We start from the raw sequence: 15,216 nt of genomic DNA on the forward strand, positions 1-15,216 counted from the left end.
ACATGCTCTTCCAGCCCTGTGTGTGTGAGCATGTGTGTAAAGTTATCTTCCTACACATACCCTTTAATGTGACCTCTCTGCTGTGATGCTCTTCTTGTTTTAATGTGATGAGTGTAGCATCAGCACATGGGAGGATGAAACAAACGTCTGTCAGAAAACAGACAAATTATCAGATTATTAGGGGTTAATATTCCCACCTTATTTCAAACTTCCTCTTGTCTTCCTCACTCGGCTCATTATGTCACTCTGTGCCATTCACCAGGACACTCTTTGCCCTTTTGCTGGCCGCTCACCACCACGCCGCCGCAGCCCCCCGTCCCTCTGAATGTCACGAGCCATCTCTGGTTGCGTCCTGTTCTTTTTATAGCCGGGCAGCTGAAATGTGAGGGGTCACAATGAGAGGATAAATACAAGAGCCAGTGAGCTGCGCAGGGTGTCGCAGACGAAGGCCGGGATCTTCTCCCTTTTCCTCTCTCAGCTCTCCTCCTAAAACTCAAAGGTAAAAGAAAATTCACACACCGGGAAGACATGAATGTGTTTGTTTTTCCACATTTTTCCACTTTTAACTTGTGAAATGCATGATTTTTTACACGTAACGGCTTTGATGCTTTTCTCCAAATATGGGTGTGTGTGTGTGGGATGAGAGTGACAGATAAAGCTGTGTTTGGTATATGTCTCTTTCCTGTTAATGCTTCATACTCCCTACTCTCTCAAACTCAGCTGATTTCTGCATCACCAGCTGTTGCTCCACTCACCTCGTATGGTGCAAAGTTTCCACTGAACTGTTTCAGCGTCTGACTCAGAGTTTCAGCTTCATTCAAACAGACTAAATATGTCCAGACTGATTGCATGATCTTCCTGTAGTGTGTAACATCTGAACAGCACAGACACTCAGCAGCTTCTCTTTTCGTCCCATGCTGTTTATATTTAGTCCGGCCTATTGATAGTGGAGGCTCAGGGTGGGCAGAGCGGTGAGGGGGCTGAAGAGGAAAGGAAAGGTCAGGGATAAGAGGCTAGAAAATGGAATAGGTCAGCCACATGCTTGTCATGACTTTCCAAGGGCGGCAGATGCACATGGAGGAGCAGGGGGAGCGCACAGGGCCCCCTGACACTGGATCCTATGTTTCTTTACGTGTTGCGCCTGGGGAATGGAGTGTAACTCCAGCATATGTGACATTCCTGTAGCACTGAAGCAGCTACAGCTGCAACAACTGCGGTCACAGTCACAAACACAAGCTAATGTAACATCAGTTCACAGACAGGAACATTTCAGACTGTGCAGTCTAGTTTTGTTTCGCCGCTTCCTTCCCACAACCGACTGAAAGTTCTGTTCTGCTCTCAGCTGAATTTTCTCATACGCTTTCACAGCTAGAACCACAACCCTCAGATGTCGAGCGTTTCACCTCGGTTTCAGTGAACTTTTCCCCTTAACCCATTCGTTGAAAGGAAGTGCACTTATCTCACAGTTTTCTTCTTCCTCTTTCTTCTCGCCAGAGTCAGGATGCCTCACTCATACCCTTTCCTCACTCCTGAGCAGAAGAAGGAGCTCAGCGATATCGCTCAGAGGATCGTCGCTACCGGCAAGGGAATCCTCGCCGCTGACGAGTCCACTGGTAAAGAGATTCAAGGAAACACATCTGTAAAACCATCGTTTAGACTTTAAAGAGAGACCAACCTACACTTTGAAAGGAGCCATTTAGCCTCAGCTCACCTGGATTAAAATCAATCCAGAGCCACAAAATGTACTTTATCTTCACAATAAAGACAATAAAGTCTAAAAAATTCTATACATAGTTGAAATCTAGTGGATAAATATCTCTACAAGAAGTTTTTCAAATTTTTGCAATTCTATATGTGATGTGACAGTTTATTACCCCAAAAATGCAAAAAATTAATAAATAACGAAAAAAAATAATAATCTGAAAAAAAAGAAATTTAAAAAATACGTTTTTTGAAAAAATTCACAAAAATAAAAAATAATTGAAATTAAATAAATTTGCCAATGCTAAAAATATTGAAAAAAACATATACTAATAATGTCTTAGTCTTTTATTTCTAAGCAATGTGCAAAAAATTCAAAAAAATGAATAATTGAAGGAACGAATGAATAAATAAATTGCAAAAAATTATTTTTTAAATAAGAAAATAAAAATATTTTTAAGAAAATACACCATTTAAATTTAAAAAAATGAAAAAAAAACATTTGAAAAAATGAATTAATTAACTTCCAAAAATCTTAAATTTTTTGAAAGAACACTGATTGATTAAATATATTGATAGCTTATAATTTTTTGTGCTTGCTAATGTCTTGCCACATATCAAGCATATATATTAAGCTGGCATGTCAGCAGTTAAATGAATCCGTCCACAAAGTTTCAAAAAAAAAAAAAAAAAATTTGCAAAAAGTAAAAAAAAAAAGAAGAAATTAAAAAAAGTTGATATTCGAACATTTGCATGAATCAGAAAAATTTTTGAAGTTAAAAAAAGTTGCCGGAATTTTTTAAAGAAATTATAGATAAGATGAATTTTCAAAAAAATTTAAAAACTTAAAATATATAAAATTAATTGCAAAAGTTTCAATTTTTATGAAAGACTACTTAAATTTGATAACATATATTGATAATATTACTCAACTTATCCTAACCCTAACCCTAACCCTCGACAGTTAAATGAATCCATCCACACAGAATTAAAATCAGTATTTTCTTCCAGATTAGTCTTTTTGTAGATGTAGTTATCTTCCCAGGGCTGTAAAACTTGAGGTTAGCCACAGGTGCATGGAAAGTTGGTGGGCTGTTGATGTTGTAGGAGGTGAAGTAGAGCGGTGAAGTGTCAGTGTCTTTAATCATCAATACCCTCTGTAAGGAAAAAACCCTTTATTTTAATAATATTTTTTAAAGCTACAAGGAGCTACTGCAGAGGAGTCAAAGAGCTGTAGGTTAAAGGCTCTTCCTAAACGGATGCCCCAAGATTTCTATCAACCAAAAAGGAAACACATTTTATTTATGAAAGTTCTAGATCTAGGGCAGATAAGATGTCACCACACCTGCTTTGTGGCCTACGGTGGAGCACATTTCAACACAAAATTCAGCCCATGTGAAACAGTATGACTGCACTGTTTTCATCCTGTGCTCCACAGCGCCCCCTAGCCACTGCAAAATCAGCCAGGCAGCTTGCTTTCACTGACGCCTGCAGGTCTGAAACTTTTGGTGCATAATCATTGTACCAAGACATAAAGGAGTCTCTTATGACCATTGTCAATTCTGAACAGGAAGTTTGGAAATTTGCGTTAAATGTCAGATTCTGATGATTTTTGGCTACGTATTTCAACTAATTACTTCTACTACTACTTTTATCAGATCAACTCCAAAATTGCCTTGTGTATACTACACATATTGATGATGAAAAGCTATGAAAGGATTTTTTGTAACTTAAAGGGCACGGCCACAAACGGTCACCAAAGATGGCGATTTTTTTGGCAAAGTGAAAACCTTAATAGGTTTCTGCTACAATGTTGAATCTGGACCAAAACACACACACGTGAACCACTTGGAAAGTAGATGTACCAAGAAGTATTTCTGAAAGAAAAATAAGTATCTGTCATAATTAGTGTAAGTCCAAATATATTTTGTATTCCCCCTCCGCAGGTAGCGTAGCCAAGCGCTTCCAGAGCATCAACGCTGAGAACACTGAGGAGAACAGGAGGCTGTACCGCCAGCTCCTCTTCACCGCTGATGACCGCATCAACCCTTGCATCGGTGGCGTCATCCTCTTCCACGAGACCATGTACCAGAAGACCGACGATGGCAAACCCTTCACCCAGTACCTCAAGGAGAGAGGCATGGTGGTGGGCATCAAGGTCGACAAAGGTGTTGTCCCCCTGGCCGGAACCAACGGCGAGACAACCACCCAGGGTAAGAAACGGAGATCAGGCTTCAACGCTCAGGGAGCTGCCTGTCCAGAACTGACACGGTCTACCTGAACTCTTCACAGGTCTGGATGGTCTGTATGAGCGCTGCGCCCAGTACAAGAAGGATGGTGCTGACTTCGCCAAGTGGCGCTGTGTGCTGAAGATCACCCCCACCACCCCCTCCAGGCTGGCCATCATTGAGAACGCCAATGTCCTCGCCCGCTATGCCAGCATCTGCCAGATGGTGAGACGCCAACAGCTGAACATTCAGAGAGTCTGTTTGCAGAAATTAGTTCAAGTATATCACATCCGTGGTTTTTCACAGCCTCCAAAGGCTAAACCACAGTGTCAGGGTGTGAATAATACCCTGTAGCATCAGTGGTGTTTGTTTTTTGCTGTTATCTGGTTGCTTACTTCCTCTGGCGATTCTTATTCGCTTCTTCTGAAAACAAACTTCTGCAAATTCAGAGAAGTGTTGAGCCAAGCTTCTGCAATTCTGTTACTCTATAAAAATCCCTTTAGTCTTCAAACGTGAGAATTGAGACTTGTTTTGTTTTCTGCAGCATGGTATCGTCCCCATCGTCGAGCCTGAGATTCTCCCCGATGGCGACCACGACCTGAAGCGCTGCCAGTACGTCACCGAGAAGGTCCTGGCTGCCGTTTACAAGGCTCTGTCCGACCACCACGTCTACCTGGAGGGCACTCTGCTCAAGCCCAACATGGTGACCGCCGGACACTCCTGCTCTCACAAGTACAGCAACCAGGAAATCGCCATGGCTACTGTTACCGCCCTGCGCCGCACCGTGCCCCCAGCAGTTCCTGGTGAGCTGGATGCAAGAAATCTTACTTTAAACTGCAAATAATAAGATATGTGTCACAAAGTTCAACTCTCACACTCCTCCTGTGCAGGCATCACCTTCCTGTCTGGTGGTCAGAGTGAGGAGGAGGCCTCCATCAACCTGAACGCCATGAACCAGTGCCCCCTGCACAGGCCCTGGGCCCTGACCTTCTCATACGGTCGCGCCCTGCAGGCCTCTGCCCTGAAAGCCTGGGGCGGCAAGAAGGAGAACGGAAAGGCATGCCAGGATGAGTTCATCAAGAGAGCTCTGGTACGTCTGCAGAGAGAGATTACGGGCCAATCCCAATAGCGTAGTCAGAGCGACTGTTTATTAATTTCCAAACAAAACAGATTTTTACAAACTGATGATAAACCGAGGTCAGTTTAGGACGACAAACTCACAGCAAACAGACACCACCACTATGCACCGCACCACATGAGTAACGAGACAGCTAAACCATGAAAAGCGAACGTTAAGCTAACTAGCAGTATTCAGAGGCTATATTATGAAGCTGCTGAATACTGTAACGTTAGCTTATCATAGCTTAAGTAGCTGATGCAGCTCCTGAATGCAGCTTATCTCATCATCGGTGTAGCTAATATAAGCTGTCGCTATAGCAGCATTAGCTAGTTTGTTATAACCAACAATTCTAAACATGGCTAATATTTACGTAAGTAGCAAAGGATTGGATATATGATAAAATGAATATTATGGGAAATTTGTCGTACCCCTTGGTTTCAAGTGAGGTCTCAGTTTGTCCTCATCTCAAGTGCTACGTTAGCTCCTTCACCTTGATCTCATGACCTATCTCAAACAGCAAGCCTGCAATTTTCCTTTCAAAATAAAATTATATTACAATTTTGGGCCCTCTGCAAAAGTTATCTCCTCCTAGGCCATAAATGGTATCGGCTTGAAATTTGCTCAGATGACAGAATGGACCATGTTTTACAAAAGCTATGTAGGAATTTTTTGTTTCTCAAACGGTTTTCAAATGACAAGCTCTCAAAGTTGGTGAACCCCAAAGAAGCCCTTTCAGCTCCCCCTATTAGAATGAATGGGAGAGGAGGATGCAGCTCCACACAAGCTGCAGAATATAGGCCTCTACACAAAAAAGTAAAAGTGGTACACCTTTAAAAATGACATTGATGGATTCCTGACAAAATTTGCTTAAAAAATATCTTAATTATTGTAAGATTTGGTTCAAATTGTGGCATCTATGATATGACGTTTTAAAGCTTTAGTCAATTTCATCTCTGCTTGCAGATTTTAATGGTTTCACGCGTGCACGTGCAAACCAAGGGCTGAGGCGTAGAATTGGGATTGGCCCACAAAGTGGAAACATGCACAGATTCTGCAAAAACATTTTGAGTTTGCCTCAAACTTCACTGTCTCTCTTTGTTACCTCTTGCAGGCTAACAGCCAGGCCTGCCAGGGCAAATACGTCTCCTCTGGAGGCAGCTCTGCCGGTGGCGAATCACTCTTTGTGGCCAACCACGCTTACTAAGCATGGACTCTCCTCGAATTCCTTGGCACCTTCTCCCCGCCACCATCTCACGTCACCATGGAAAAGGCCGTCTGGTCACTGGCACTGCCCAACAGCGCTTTTGCAGCATCTTGGTATAAAGTGAAGGAGAAAGACAAAACTTTCCTCTGGGTTGTTTTTGCAGCTAGAAGATCCTGAAAAATGTTCTGCCTCCATTCCCTGACCTTTTATTACGAAACACCTTTTTTCAGGTGAAGATTTCCACACTGTTTTTACACAACTTGTGCTTTTTTCCTTGGTCTATTTCCAGCTAAACAGTATATGGTCTATATACTGATACCACGGAATAAAGTATTTACCCTTACCTTTTGTGGTGCGTGATGTTTTCAATCTTTGAGAGCAAAATACTGAAAACTGGTGCCCTGATAACACATCAAATACAAAAGCCAAGAAGTAAAATGAACCATTTTTCCTTTTTTTAAACAAACATTTTAATCAATTTCACTTTTAGAAACAAATGAAGGTGCTTGTTTGTTTTTCTAAAATAAAAAAAAATCCAAATCAAACAACACAAAACTCTACAAAATGTTCCCGTCCTGAAAAAAATGTTCAGTGTGGAGCAGAAAGCACTAAATCTCGATGCTGTGCAGGAAAAGTTCATCCTCGCTTGTTTTTGTGGCGTTTTGGGTTAATCCCTGAGAGAGAATGTAAGCGTTCATGTCCTCATCACAACTCATCATGCGCCGCTGCTGCTTCCCTCTCCTTGTCCTCGTCCACTTTCAGCTTCAGCTCCTCGGCTGTGATCACCCCGTCTTTGTTTCTGTCCTGGTTTTGGAACATGTCCGCGATGACCTGCTCCATGATCATCCCGGGCTTGACGCGACCTTTGCCCTCGGCCACTTGCAGCTTGATGAACTCGCCAAACTGGAAAATGTTAAAAGACGTTAGAGCAAAATCAGACTGTATGGTGAAGCTTCAGTGATAAAACTAAACAACCTTTTACATCCCTTATCCTTATCTCTGATCCTTATGGGTTCGAAAATTAACTCCACTGAAAAATTGACCCCTAACATACCAAACTGTGCTCTCTAGCGCCACCTAGGCACACTAAAACAGCCCTCAATGGCAGTAAGAATGTCATAGAGAGATAAAACCAACATCATTGAGGCACACAAACTATATGCAGACACCCCTGACCTATCTCAAACAGGAAGCCTGCCGATTTTGGGCCCTCTGCAAAAGTGATCTTCTCCTTGGCCATAAATGGTATTGGCTTGAAATTTGCTCAGATGACAGAGTGGACCCTGCTTTACAAAAACTATACAGGAATTTTCTGTTTCTCAAACAGTTTCTGAATAACAAGCCCTCAAAGTTGGTAAACCCCCAAAAAACCCTTTCAGCTCCTCCTATTAAAATGAATGGGAGAGGAGGATCCAGCCTCACACATGCTGCGGCCTCTATACAAAAAAGTGAAAGTGGTACAGCTTTAAAAATGACATGGAAGGATTCCTGACAAAATTTACTGCAAAAATATCGTATTTTTAGAAACATTTGGTCAGAATTGTGGCATCTATGAGGAGATTTTCAAAGCTTTAGTCAATTTCACTCCTGAGAGGGCAGCAGTTGGTGATGATGTCACAATGATTGAGAGTTCCGTGCAGCTGATCATGTGACTCACTGAAGGCGGGAAAATGGAATGTGTAACACACACATATATTATAAAGGGATGAAACCTTGACAGTGGAGGTGAAAAAGCGAGGACCTGACCAACGCAGCTTGCAGATTTAAATGGTTTTATATTTGGACTTAACGTCAAATAAACAACCGTACCTCATCCTGCGGCACCTCTTTGTTCTTGTTGGTGTCTAAAGCTTCGAACAGGTCGGCGGGACTGTCCTGGAGCCACACGAACAGGTAACCAGGTGGGACACCTTTTTCAAAGCTCACCAGCTCGATATCAAAGATGAGGACAGCGCTGCTTGGCACACCAGTGGCTGACGGACAGAGAGCATTGTAATCAGTCTGAGGCCAGCGTGGACAGAAAAGTCTGACAATTAACTTTTTGGACATGCAGCCTAATATGAGTGAGACATACATCAAAACTTTAAATGAACCGTAAAACTGAAGTCTCACCTCCTCTTTCCCCATGACCAAAGTGAGGAGGCACCGTGATCAGCCGCCTTTCTCCAACACACATCCCTCTCAACCCCTCGTCCAGCCCATCGATCACCTTATCCCCACCGAGCACCGCGTCCTGAAGGTTCTCGTAGTCGTGTCTGAGGATGACATTGATAAAAAAAACAGGAGATTAATATTTTTTTTGGATTAACGTCAGTTTGCAGAATCAGAGTGCAAAATGTGACTCACGAGGAGAAGAGCGGCGTCCCGTCCACCAGGGTGCAGTTGTAGTGGTAGCGGACGAGGTCATTCACCCCGGTGGTATCGTTGCACTCCTCAGGCTTCTGGGTGATCTTAATGTCCACGCTGTCGTTGGGGTTGTGGAAGTCGATGACGTGGATGTCGAACACAACGACAGCAGAGGGAGGGATGACGCCACCTGTACAGAAATAGTTCATTTTTATGGCAGCCTGCACGTCTTTTTTTTTCTTTATGATTCTTTGTTTTTTGTCAGAAAAGACATTTTTATTGTCTTACAACTAGATATCTCTTACGCAAAGTCCTTTTCCAGTCTTTTATATATATACATACGTAGAATTTTGTGCATTTTCTTTTTTTTTTTGCTTTTCAAATATAAACCGTTGTGCATATTAATTTTTACTGTTTGTATTTTAAATCTTTATATAACATCCACATATGTTTACATCACTCATATTAATAAATAACTATGTACAAATGAACAAAGGGAGTTTACACTGTCATTGTGTTGAAACCACAGTTGTATGTCACTAAAAACAATGTTTTCTGAAAACTCCAGCCAAAGTGAAGATTTTGGAAAAGTCTGGTTTCATGGTTTTGTGTAGACACCAGGAAACAGAGATTTTGGTTCTTAAACGTCACAGCTGAATGCCAGGGGTTCATCCTGATTGGCTGGCACAGGTTTTCTGGAAAACACTGATAAATATGGCTTTGGCATGCCTGGAGTGGCACTTACCTAGGGAATAAAAGATTTAATAAACCTTGTTTAAATTGTTTTTTTTTCTTCCTTATTTTTGGTGGGAATTTAGTTTTCAGGTTTGTTTTTCTTTTCATTTTGCTTCAAAATGACTCAATGGAAGGTGAATGGGCATGCTGGCTAAATGGTATTTCTTTTTTTGTGTGTTTCGTCATGTGTTTACTTGACATTTTGGGAAGAAAGATAAATAGAAAAAAAAAAAAAATATATATATATATATATATATATATATATATATATATATATATATATATATATATATATATATATATATATATATATATATATATGCTGATACCTGGCAATCAGTATTGACACTTAACGGTACCAAATTTTGGTACTTTTGGTGCTTATGTGGTAAATAATATCAATTTGTTTTATAATAAAATATACATTGTTTTTCAATTTAACTTATCTATTCTTCAATATATAACCTTGCAATGCTGTGTTCATGTCCAGTATGGAAAATCGCCAACTCTTCTTCTCTCTCACAGCCACAAGGAAGCATTTAGGTACCTAAACATGGAACTCCTTGATTTGATGTGAACTGTTACCCGATACTTTTGACAGAACTTGGCTGTTACCTATAAAAGTTCCAGATTTGGTAACAAATAAAACTAAAACTAAACTTATTGGCGGATTTGTCCACTGCTGGCTACGTGCGTTCATGGCCAAAGCCTGCTCTTACTGGGGTAACAAACTCAATCCACCTATTCCAGATGAGATAAAGTTGTCTTTTTTTGAATCCTTAGATTATTCTTCAACTTCTCCTTTTTAAAAATTTCTTAGATCATTTTGAACCAGTCGTCCCTTACTGGAGGTAAAGAGCAGCCTGTACATCGTCAAACCCTCACATGTCCCTGCTCTGTCAGCTAATCCTCAGGGTAAATTAGAGAAAACTCGATGTCACAAGTACTCAAAGTGTGTCATCCTTTGGTTGTGATTATGATAACTGCAGATCTGTTTGATAAGAATGTTCCCCAAATGGGGTTAAAGCTTCTCTCAGAGGTTTAACTCGAGATGTTTTCAGAGATGCACATTTGGATTTTAAATGAAGCCGTGAAAAAGATGGTGTCAGTTATTTTCTGGGGTTGATGAGACACTGTGACAAATATAACAGTTGGTTGGTTTAAAGTAGCACAGGAAACACACAGTTACGTGTGAACATACTGGGCCTCTTTTCTGAAGACCAGCAACAGAAACATGTTCGACCCTGCAGCAGTATGAAGCACACACACACACACATGCAGATAATCTCTGTTTGCTTGTTGAATGTTGTTCCTCTCCTCACTGCCACTGACTTTTCTTTCTGCATTTGTCTTTTTTAAACTGTTATGAGTTTGTAAGACATCACATTATTTGCTGATAAGTCACTGAATGTTTCACACACTGTATCACAGGGATATGGGGCCCTCTGCTGGACGTTTTGAAAAAGTGCATTAATACTGTGTACATTCTTTAGTTTTGCAAAATTTTGACACCGTTTGTTAATTTCTGCACAATCAGATGCAGATTACAGATATTTGGCTCCATTATCTTACCTGCTCCCTGCAGACCATACGCCAGGTGAGGAGGGATCGTGATCCTCCTTCTCTCCCCCATGCAGACTCCCAGGAGACCCTGGTCCATGCCAGCGATCACGTACCCCATCCCGATGTAGGTGTTGTACGTGCTGTTCCTCTGGTAGCTGTTAGTAGACAAGATCAAACAGTTTATTTTCCTTTTCTGAATGAAAAATCTTTTTATTATTTTATGAATCCTAAATAATCCATGAATAAAGCAGCGGTGTTTTCACCTGGTGTCAAAGGTGACTCCGTTCAGGAAGGTGCCGTTGTAGTGGTATCGGATGTAATCTCCAACAACAGACTTGCGTGTGCAGGACTCAGGCACCACCTGATCCTCGACCGTGACGTTGTCTTTTGGATTATGGATGTCCACCATCAGGACGTCAAAGACCAGGGTCGCCTGAGGGGGGATCTCCTTACCTGAGGAGTTACAGCAGAGAACAATATGAGATAATATCGATACGTCTGTTCTGTTTCACGCTCTTTCTGCCGTCACCTGAACCAACCTGATCCTTTTTCTCCATAGGCTTTAAAAGGTGGGACAACAATGTGTCTGATCTCTCCGACACACATGCCCATCAGGCCTTCATCCAAGCCCTTGATCAGCCAGCCCTCGCCCACCACAGAGTCGTGGGTCTGCTTCCTGTTGTAGCTAAGTAGGGCTCATACAAGCGCAAAGTCAAACACACAACAAACCTGGGTGACACAACGCACACAAGAGCTGTTATTGATCAAGACGTCCTCAATCAGTCTGTGAAACACAAATACAAATACATCAGCGACTAAATCTGCTTTGTCAGAATTCACCTGGAGTCGAAGGCGGTGCCGTCCAGCAGCGTGCCATTAAAATGGTAACGCACGAAATCGGTGCGCATCACAGAGCGTCTGCAGTCTTCGGGCGTCGTGATGGTTTTGGTGACGACCATGTCGGCTTTGTTCCACACGTCCAGCAGGATGATGTGAAACACGAGGGTGGCGTCAGGGGGAATGACATCACCTGTGAACACGGGTTAACGAAAGTCAGAGCGACACACACGACAAGAGCGAAACCACATGAGGTTAGAGTTCACATAAACACTAGAGATAGACCGATATGGTTTTCAGGGCTGATCAGTTGTCTAGGAAGCCGATATCTGATAATTGGGGCTGATATTCATTTGCAGTAAAAGTGAAAATATTGGCATAAAATTACACTTAACTTTGTTTTAAGCCTTTATGTTTATTAAACAGCTCCCAGGCTCAGCAGCTGGATTATAAAGTTAAATAAAAACTGTAAAAAATAAATAACTCCTTAAAGTTTTTTTATCAGTTTTTCATAAAATTTTAAAGATCTTTTCTGTTTTTCTTATAGCTCCGTATTAGCTTTACTTGATTTACGGCGCAAGAAAAAATCCAGCTCTTTTCTCTGGCCTGTAGGACACAGTAATCCTCGTTTTTGTTTAATTATTTAATTATTTATTTTATTGCTCTTTTTGGTGCCTTTGAATTATGTTTTAAGTTTTTAATTTTTTATTTATTTATTTACTTATTTTTTTGTATTTTATATGTAGTGTTCTTTTGTCTTACATTAGCTGCTATGTATTTAATTTAATTTAATTTAATTTAATTTAATTTTATTAAATCTAATTTTATTTCATTTTATCTCATTTGATACAATTTTATTTAATTTTGTTTCATTTAATCCAATTTTATTTTATTTATTTATTTTTCTGTACAGCACTTTATTCAACAGCTTCTGTTTTTAAAGTCAGTAACACTTTTCTTTCGAGGTCCACAAATTTCTTTACAGTTAGGTAATAATTAGACAAAGTTTTTTCGTCTTTCTTTGAAATTACCCCTGAAATTTCCCCTGAGAATTTGGTGAATCTGGGTGAATATTACATCTAAAGCCTTCAGCTGTATCATGTCAAACATTATCGGCCTAATCATAAAGTTTATCATTTTACATCTGATCTCAAAACTGGGTACTAAAGAACTTGGTGAAATGAAAAAACAAACAGCTAACTATCAACTGCTTATTGGGAAACTGAATCATTCACTGAACATTTCAAAGGTAATTATCAGAGGAAACAATGAAGCTAACTTCTGTTTACAAATAAATTATTAGCTAATTGTCACTTTCTTACCTTGTAATTTGGAGTAAATTTCAGAGAAACTGTAAAAAAGAACAGTAACCTAGCAGTTGTGACTTGCAACAATAAATTTGGACATCTTTTAAAGAAGTTATGTGCTAATTTTAAAGAAATATGAAAAAAAAAACTTTGTCTAATTATAACCTAAGTGTGATGAAATTTGTGAGCCTCTGAAGTAAAGTGTTACCTTAAAGTTCTTTAAAAATACATCTGGATTGGAAATTTTACTCTGGTGTTTTAGAAAACCCTTAGTTCGCTTTGTTTTAGATGCTGTCTCTTTAAGGCTCCCCACTCCAAAAACTCCCTTCTCTCTGATTGGCTGGCCCCCCAGAGGCAGAGACAGGGGGTTTGAGGCCCAGGCCTCTAAGGTATGAAGAAACAGTTGTTCAGTCATCAGATCTCATTAGGATCTTGTGGGGTTTTGATCAGTTTGCGGACAGATTTGGGGATTTGAACGACATATGAATTAATGGTGCAATATGAAAATCTGCACATGCTCAGTTTGAACGTTCAGCATTGTTAGTTTCTGTCTATGTTTTAAGGTAGGGTCTGCAGGAGTTTTGATCACTTGTTTGTAACCACAACATTCCAACTGGGCTCCTCCTCCTTGGGTCAGTGCCAGCGGCAGCACACACCCAAAGCCTCCGACGGTGACTACGTGAACACACTCACTAGCCTAGCAGCCACCTGTAGCATCCTGTTTGTCAGTGGGAGAGACTTGAGAGCTGTGCTCCTGACTTAGCATGTTAGCACAAGCTAATCACGGGTAGTTGACACATACCTGGCTAGCAGAAAGCTAACTGGCGTCATTCTTCACCCTCTTTTAGGAAAAAGCTTTATCTGTTTGGAGTTTCTTTTCGCTTTGGTTGTTTTTCTTCCTCTGCGCAACCTCCACTATCGTAGCCGCTCTGATTAGCTTCTTCCACTCGCTAATCAACACACTGGGCGCTCTGTGATTGGCTGATGTTATCAAGCTTAAGTCCTGACACAACCAAAACATCAACATCCAGGCAGAGGAGGGGGTTGAGGCAGACACAGACACTGACAGACATGTATGGAAGCCCAGAGGTGATGATTGAGCAGGATTATTCCTGTAAAAACTGATGTTGTGTTTTTAGTAAAATCCTGCAGACTCTACCTTTAAAGTATGGGGAACCTTAATACCCCTCTTTAAGCTTCATTATATGCTACATAATTAACCACCAGGGGGGACAAGGTGTCTATAAAGAAATAAGAGAAGAGGCAGGAAAGGTGAGAGGCCTGTTCGGGCTGGAGTTCACCCCCGTGGGGCTTGTCTGTACTCTCCTCCTCCCCCTGCTCCCTAACGCTCCTAGGACAGAGGAAACAGGATGCAAGGAGCCTAAATGTTACCTTGAGATCACGTCCAAGTCTGGAAAAACTCTGACCTTAAACTGATGCACAACTCTCCAGTGTGTGTCACAGTGTTTACCTGCACCGGTGCTCCCGTAGGCCAGGTGAGGAGGGACAGTGATGGTCCTGACCTCGTTCACACACATGCCCTGCAGACCTTTCTCCACGCCCGCCAGCAGCCGACCCTCTCCGATCAGGCCCACTTTGGCCTCTTCTCTGTCATGGCTGAGGAAAAAAAAACCAAAGGCTCAAACAGACGCAGAAAGCGCAGAAGTGAAGCTTAAAGAAACTGAAAAAGCGGATAAAGTTCCAGCTCACCTCGTATCAAACGCTTTCCCGTCGATGAACGTTGCGTTATAGTGATAGCGAACATGATCTCCATGTTTCGCTTCTCTGGCGCAGACTTTGGGGATGACGTTTCTGTCCACGACTACATCTCCGAGCACAGGACTGGGATTACACTCCACGGAAAACCACGAACAGAGGAGGAAAAGAGCTGCGCAGCACGCAAACATCTCTGCAGAATGACCTAGAGCTGGATATTAAGGCTGAAGCAGCTGGTTTCTTTAAGGGATGTCTGCCAAATGAATGAAATGAGCTAACAGAGCGGTGCACACTTCATTCAGACGGCTGCAGATGTTGAGCCGGACAGCAGGGCTCAGGCTGTAAACGTGGACAATCTCCAGGTTGCTGCGTAAAGTTCCTCCAGGAGGGAAGGAATGTGTGAGCTGGGAGTGGGCAGAGCCACCGTCAAGCTGCCAGGGTGGCACACAATGCTACTTC

At 41.5% G+C, this 15,216-nt stretch overlaps 2 protein-coding genes across 2 annotated transcripts; one reads left to right on the plus strand and one right to left on the minus strand.

Moving 5' to 3' along the window:
* Positions 1 to 287: 287 nt before the first annotated feature.
* On the plus strand, positions 288 to 6,573 carry LOC141785020 (fructose-bisphosphate aldolase A). Its single transcript, XM_074663087.1, has 7 exons — positions 288 to 499; positions 1,495 to 1,613; positions 3,648 to 3,914; positions 3,994 to 4,154; positions 4,474 to 4,732; positions 4,820 to 5,019; positions 6,161 to 6,573. Exons 2-7 carry the CDS (start codon positions 1,502 to 1,504, stop codon positions 6,251 to 6,253), a joined length of 1,092 nt encoding a protein of 363 aa, XP_074519188.1. The 5' UTR covers positions 288 to 499; positions 1,495 to 1,501; the 3' UTR covers positions 6,254 to 6,573.
* Positions 6,574 to 6,727: 154 nt separating this feature from the next.
* fkbp10b (FKBP prolyl isomerase 10b) lies at positions 6,728 to 15,183 on the minus strand. Its single transcript, XM_074662657.1, has 10 exons — positions 14,752 to 15,183; positions 14,513 to 14,658; positions 11,738 to 11,927; positions 11,437 to 11,582; positions 11,161 to 11,350; positions 10,907 to 11,052; positions 8,600 to 8,789; positions 8,366 to 8,508; positions 8,063 to 8,226; positions 6,728 to 7,156 (listed from the first exon to the last, which is right to left on the minus strand). Exons 1-10 carry the CDS (start codon positions 14,946 to 14,948, stop codon positions 6,959 to 6,961), a joined length of 1,710 nt encoding a protein of 569 aa, XP_074518758.1. The 5' UTR covers positions 14,949 to 15,183; the 3' UTR covers positions 6,728 to 6,958.
* Between the last annotated feature and the right edge of the window lie 33 nt (positions 15,184 to 15,216).

Source organism: Halichoeres trimaculatus, unplaced genomic scaffold (genome assembly GCF_033239565.1).
Source record: "Halichoeres trimaculatus isolate MK-OKI-2021-1 unplaced genomic scaffold, fHalTri1.1 fHalTri1_scaffold_23, whole genome shotgun sequence".
Classification (NCBI taxonomy): domain Eukaryota; kingdom Metazoa; phylum Chordata; class Actinopteri; order Labriformes; family Labridae; genus Halichoeres; species Halichoeres trimaculatus.

Excerpts from the sequence above, each read along its gene's own strand:
- fkbp10b (XM_074662657.1), bottom strand. The coding sequence starts at position 14,948 with ATGTTTGCGTGCTGCGCAGCTCTTTTCCTCCTCTGTTCGTGGTTTTCC. Across the intron at positions 14,659-14,751 it reads GGGAAAGCGTTTGATACGAG|CCATGACAGAGAAGAGGCCA; the intron begins GTGAGCTGGAAC and ends TTTTTTCCTCAG. Across the intron at positions 7,157-8,062 it reads AAGAGGTGCCGCAGGATGAG|TTTGGCGAGTTCATCAAGCT; the intron begins GTACGGTTGTTT and ends AACATTTTCCAG.
- LOC141785020 (XM_074663087.1), top strand. The coding sequence starts at position 1,502 with ATGCCTCACTCATACCCTTTCCTCACTCCTGAGCAGAAGAAGGAGCTC. Across the intron at positions 3,915-3,993 it reads CGGCGAGACAACCACCCAGG|GTCTGGATGGTCTGTATGAG; the intron begins GTAAGAAACGGA and ends AACTCTTCACAG. Across the intron at positions 5,020-6,160 it reads AGTTCATCAAGAGAGCTCTG|GCTAACAGCCAGGCCTGCCA; the intron begins GTACGTCTGCAG and ends TACCTCTTGCAG.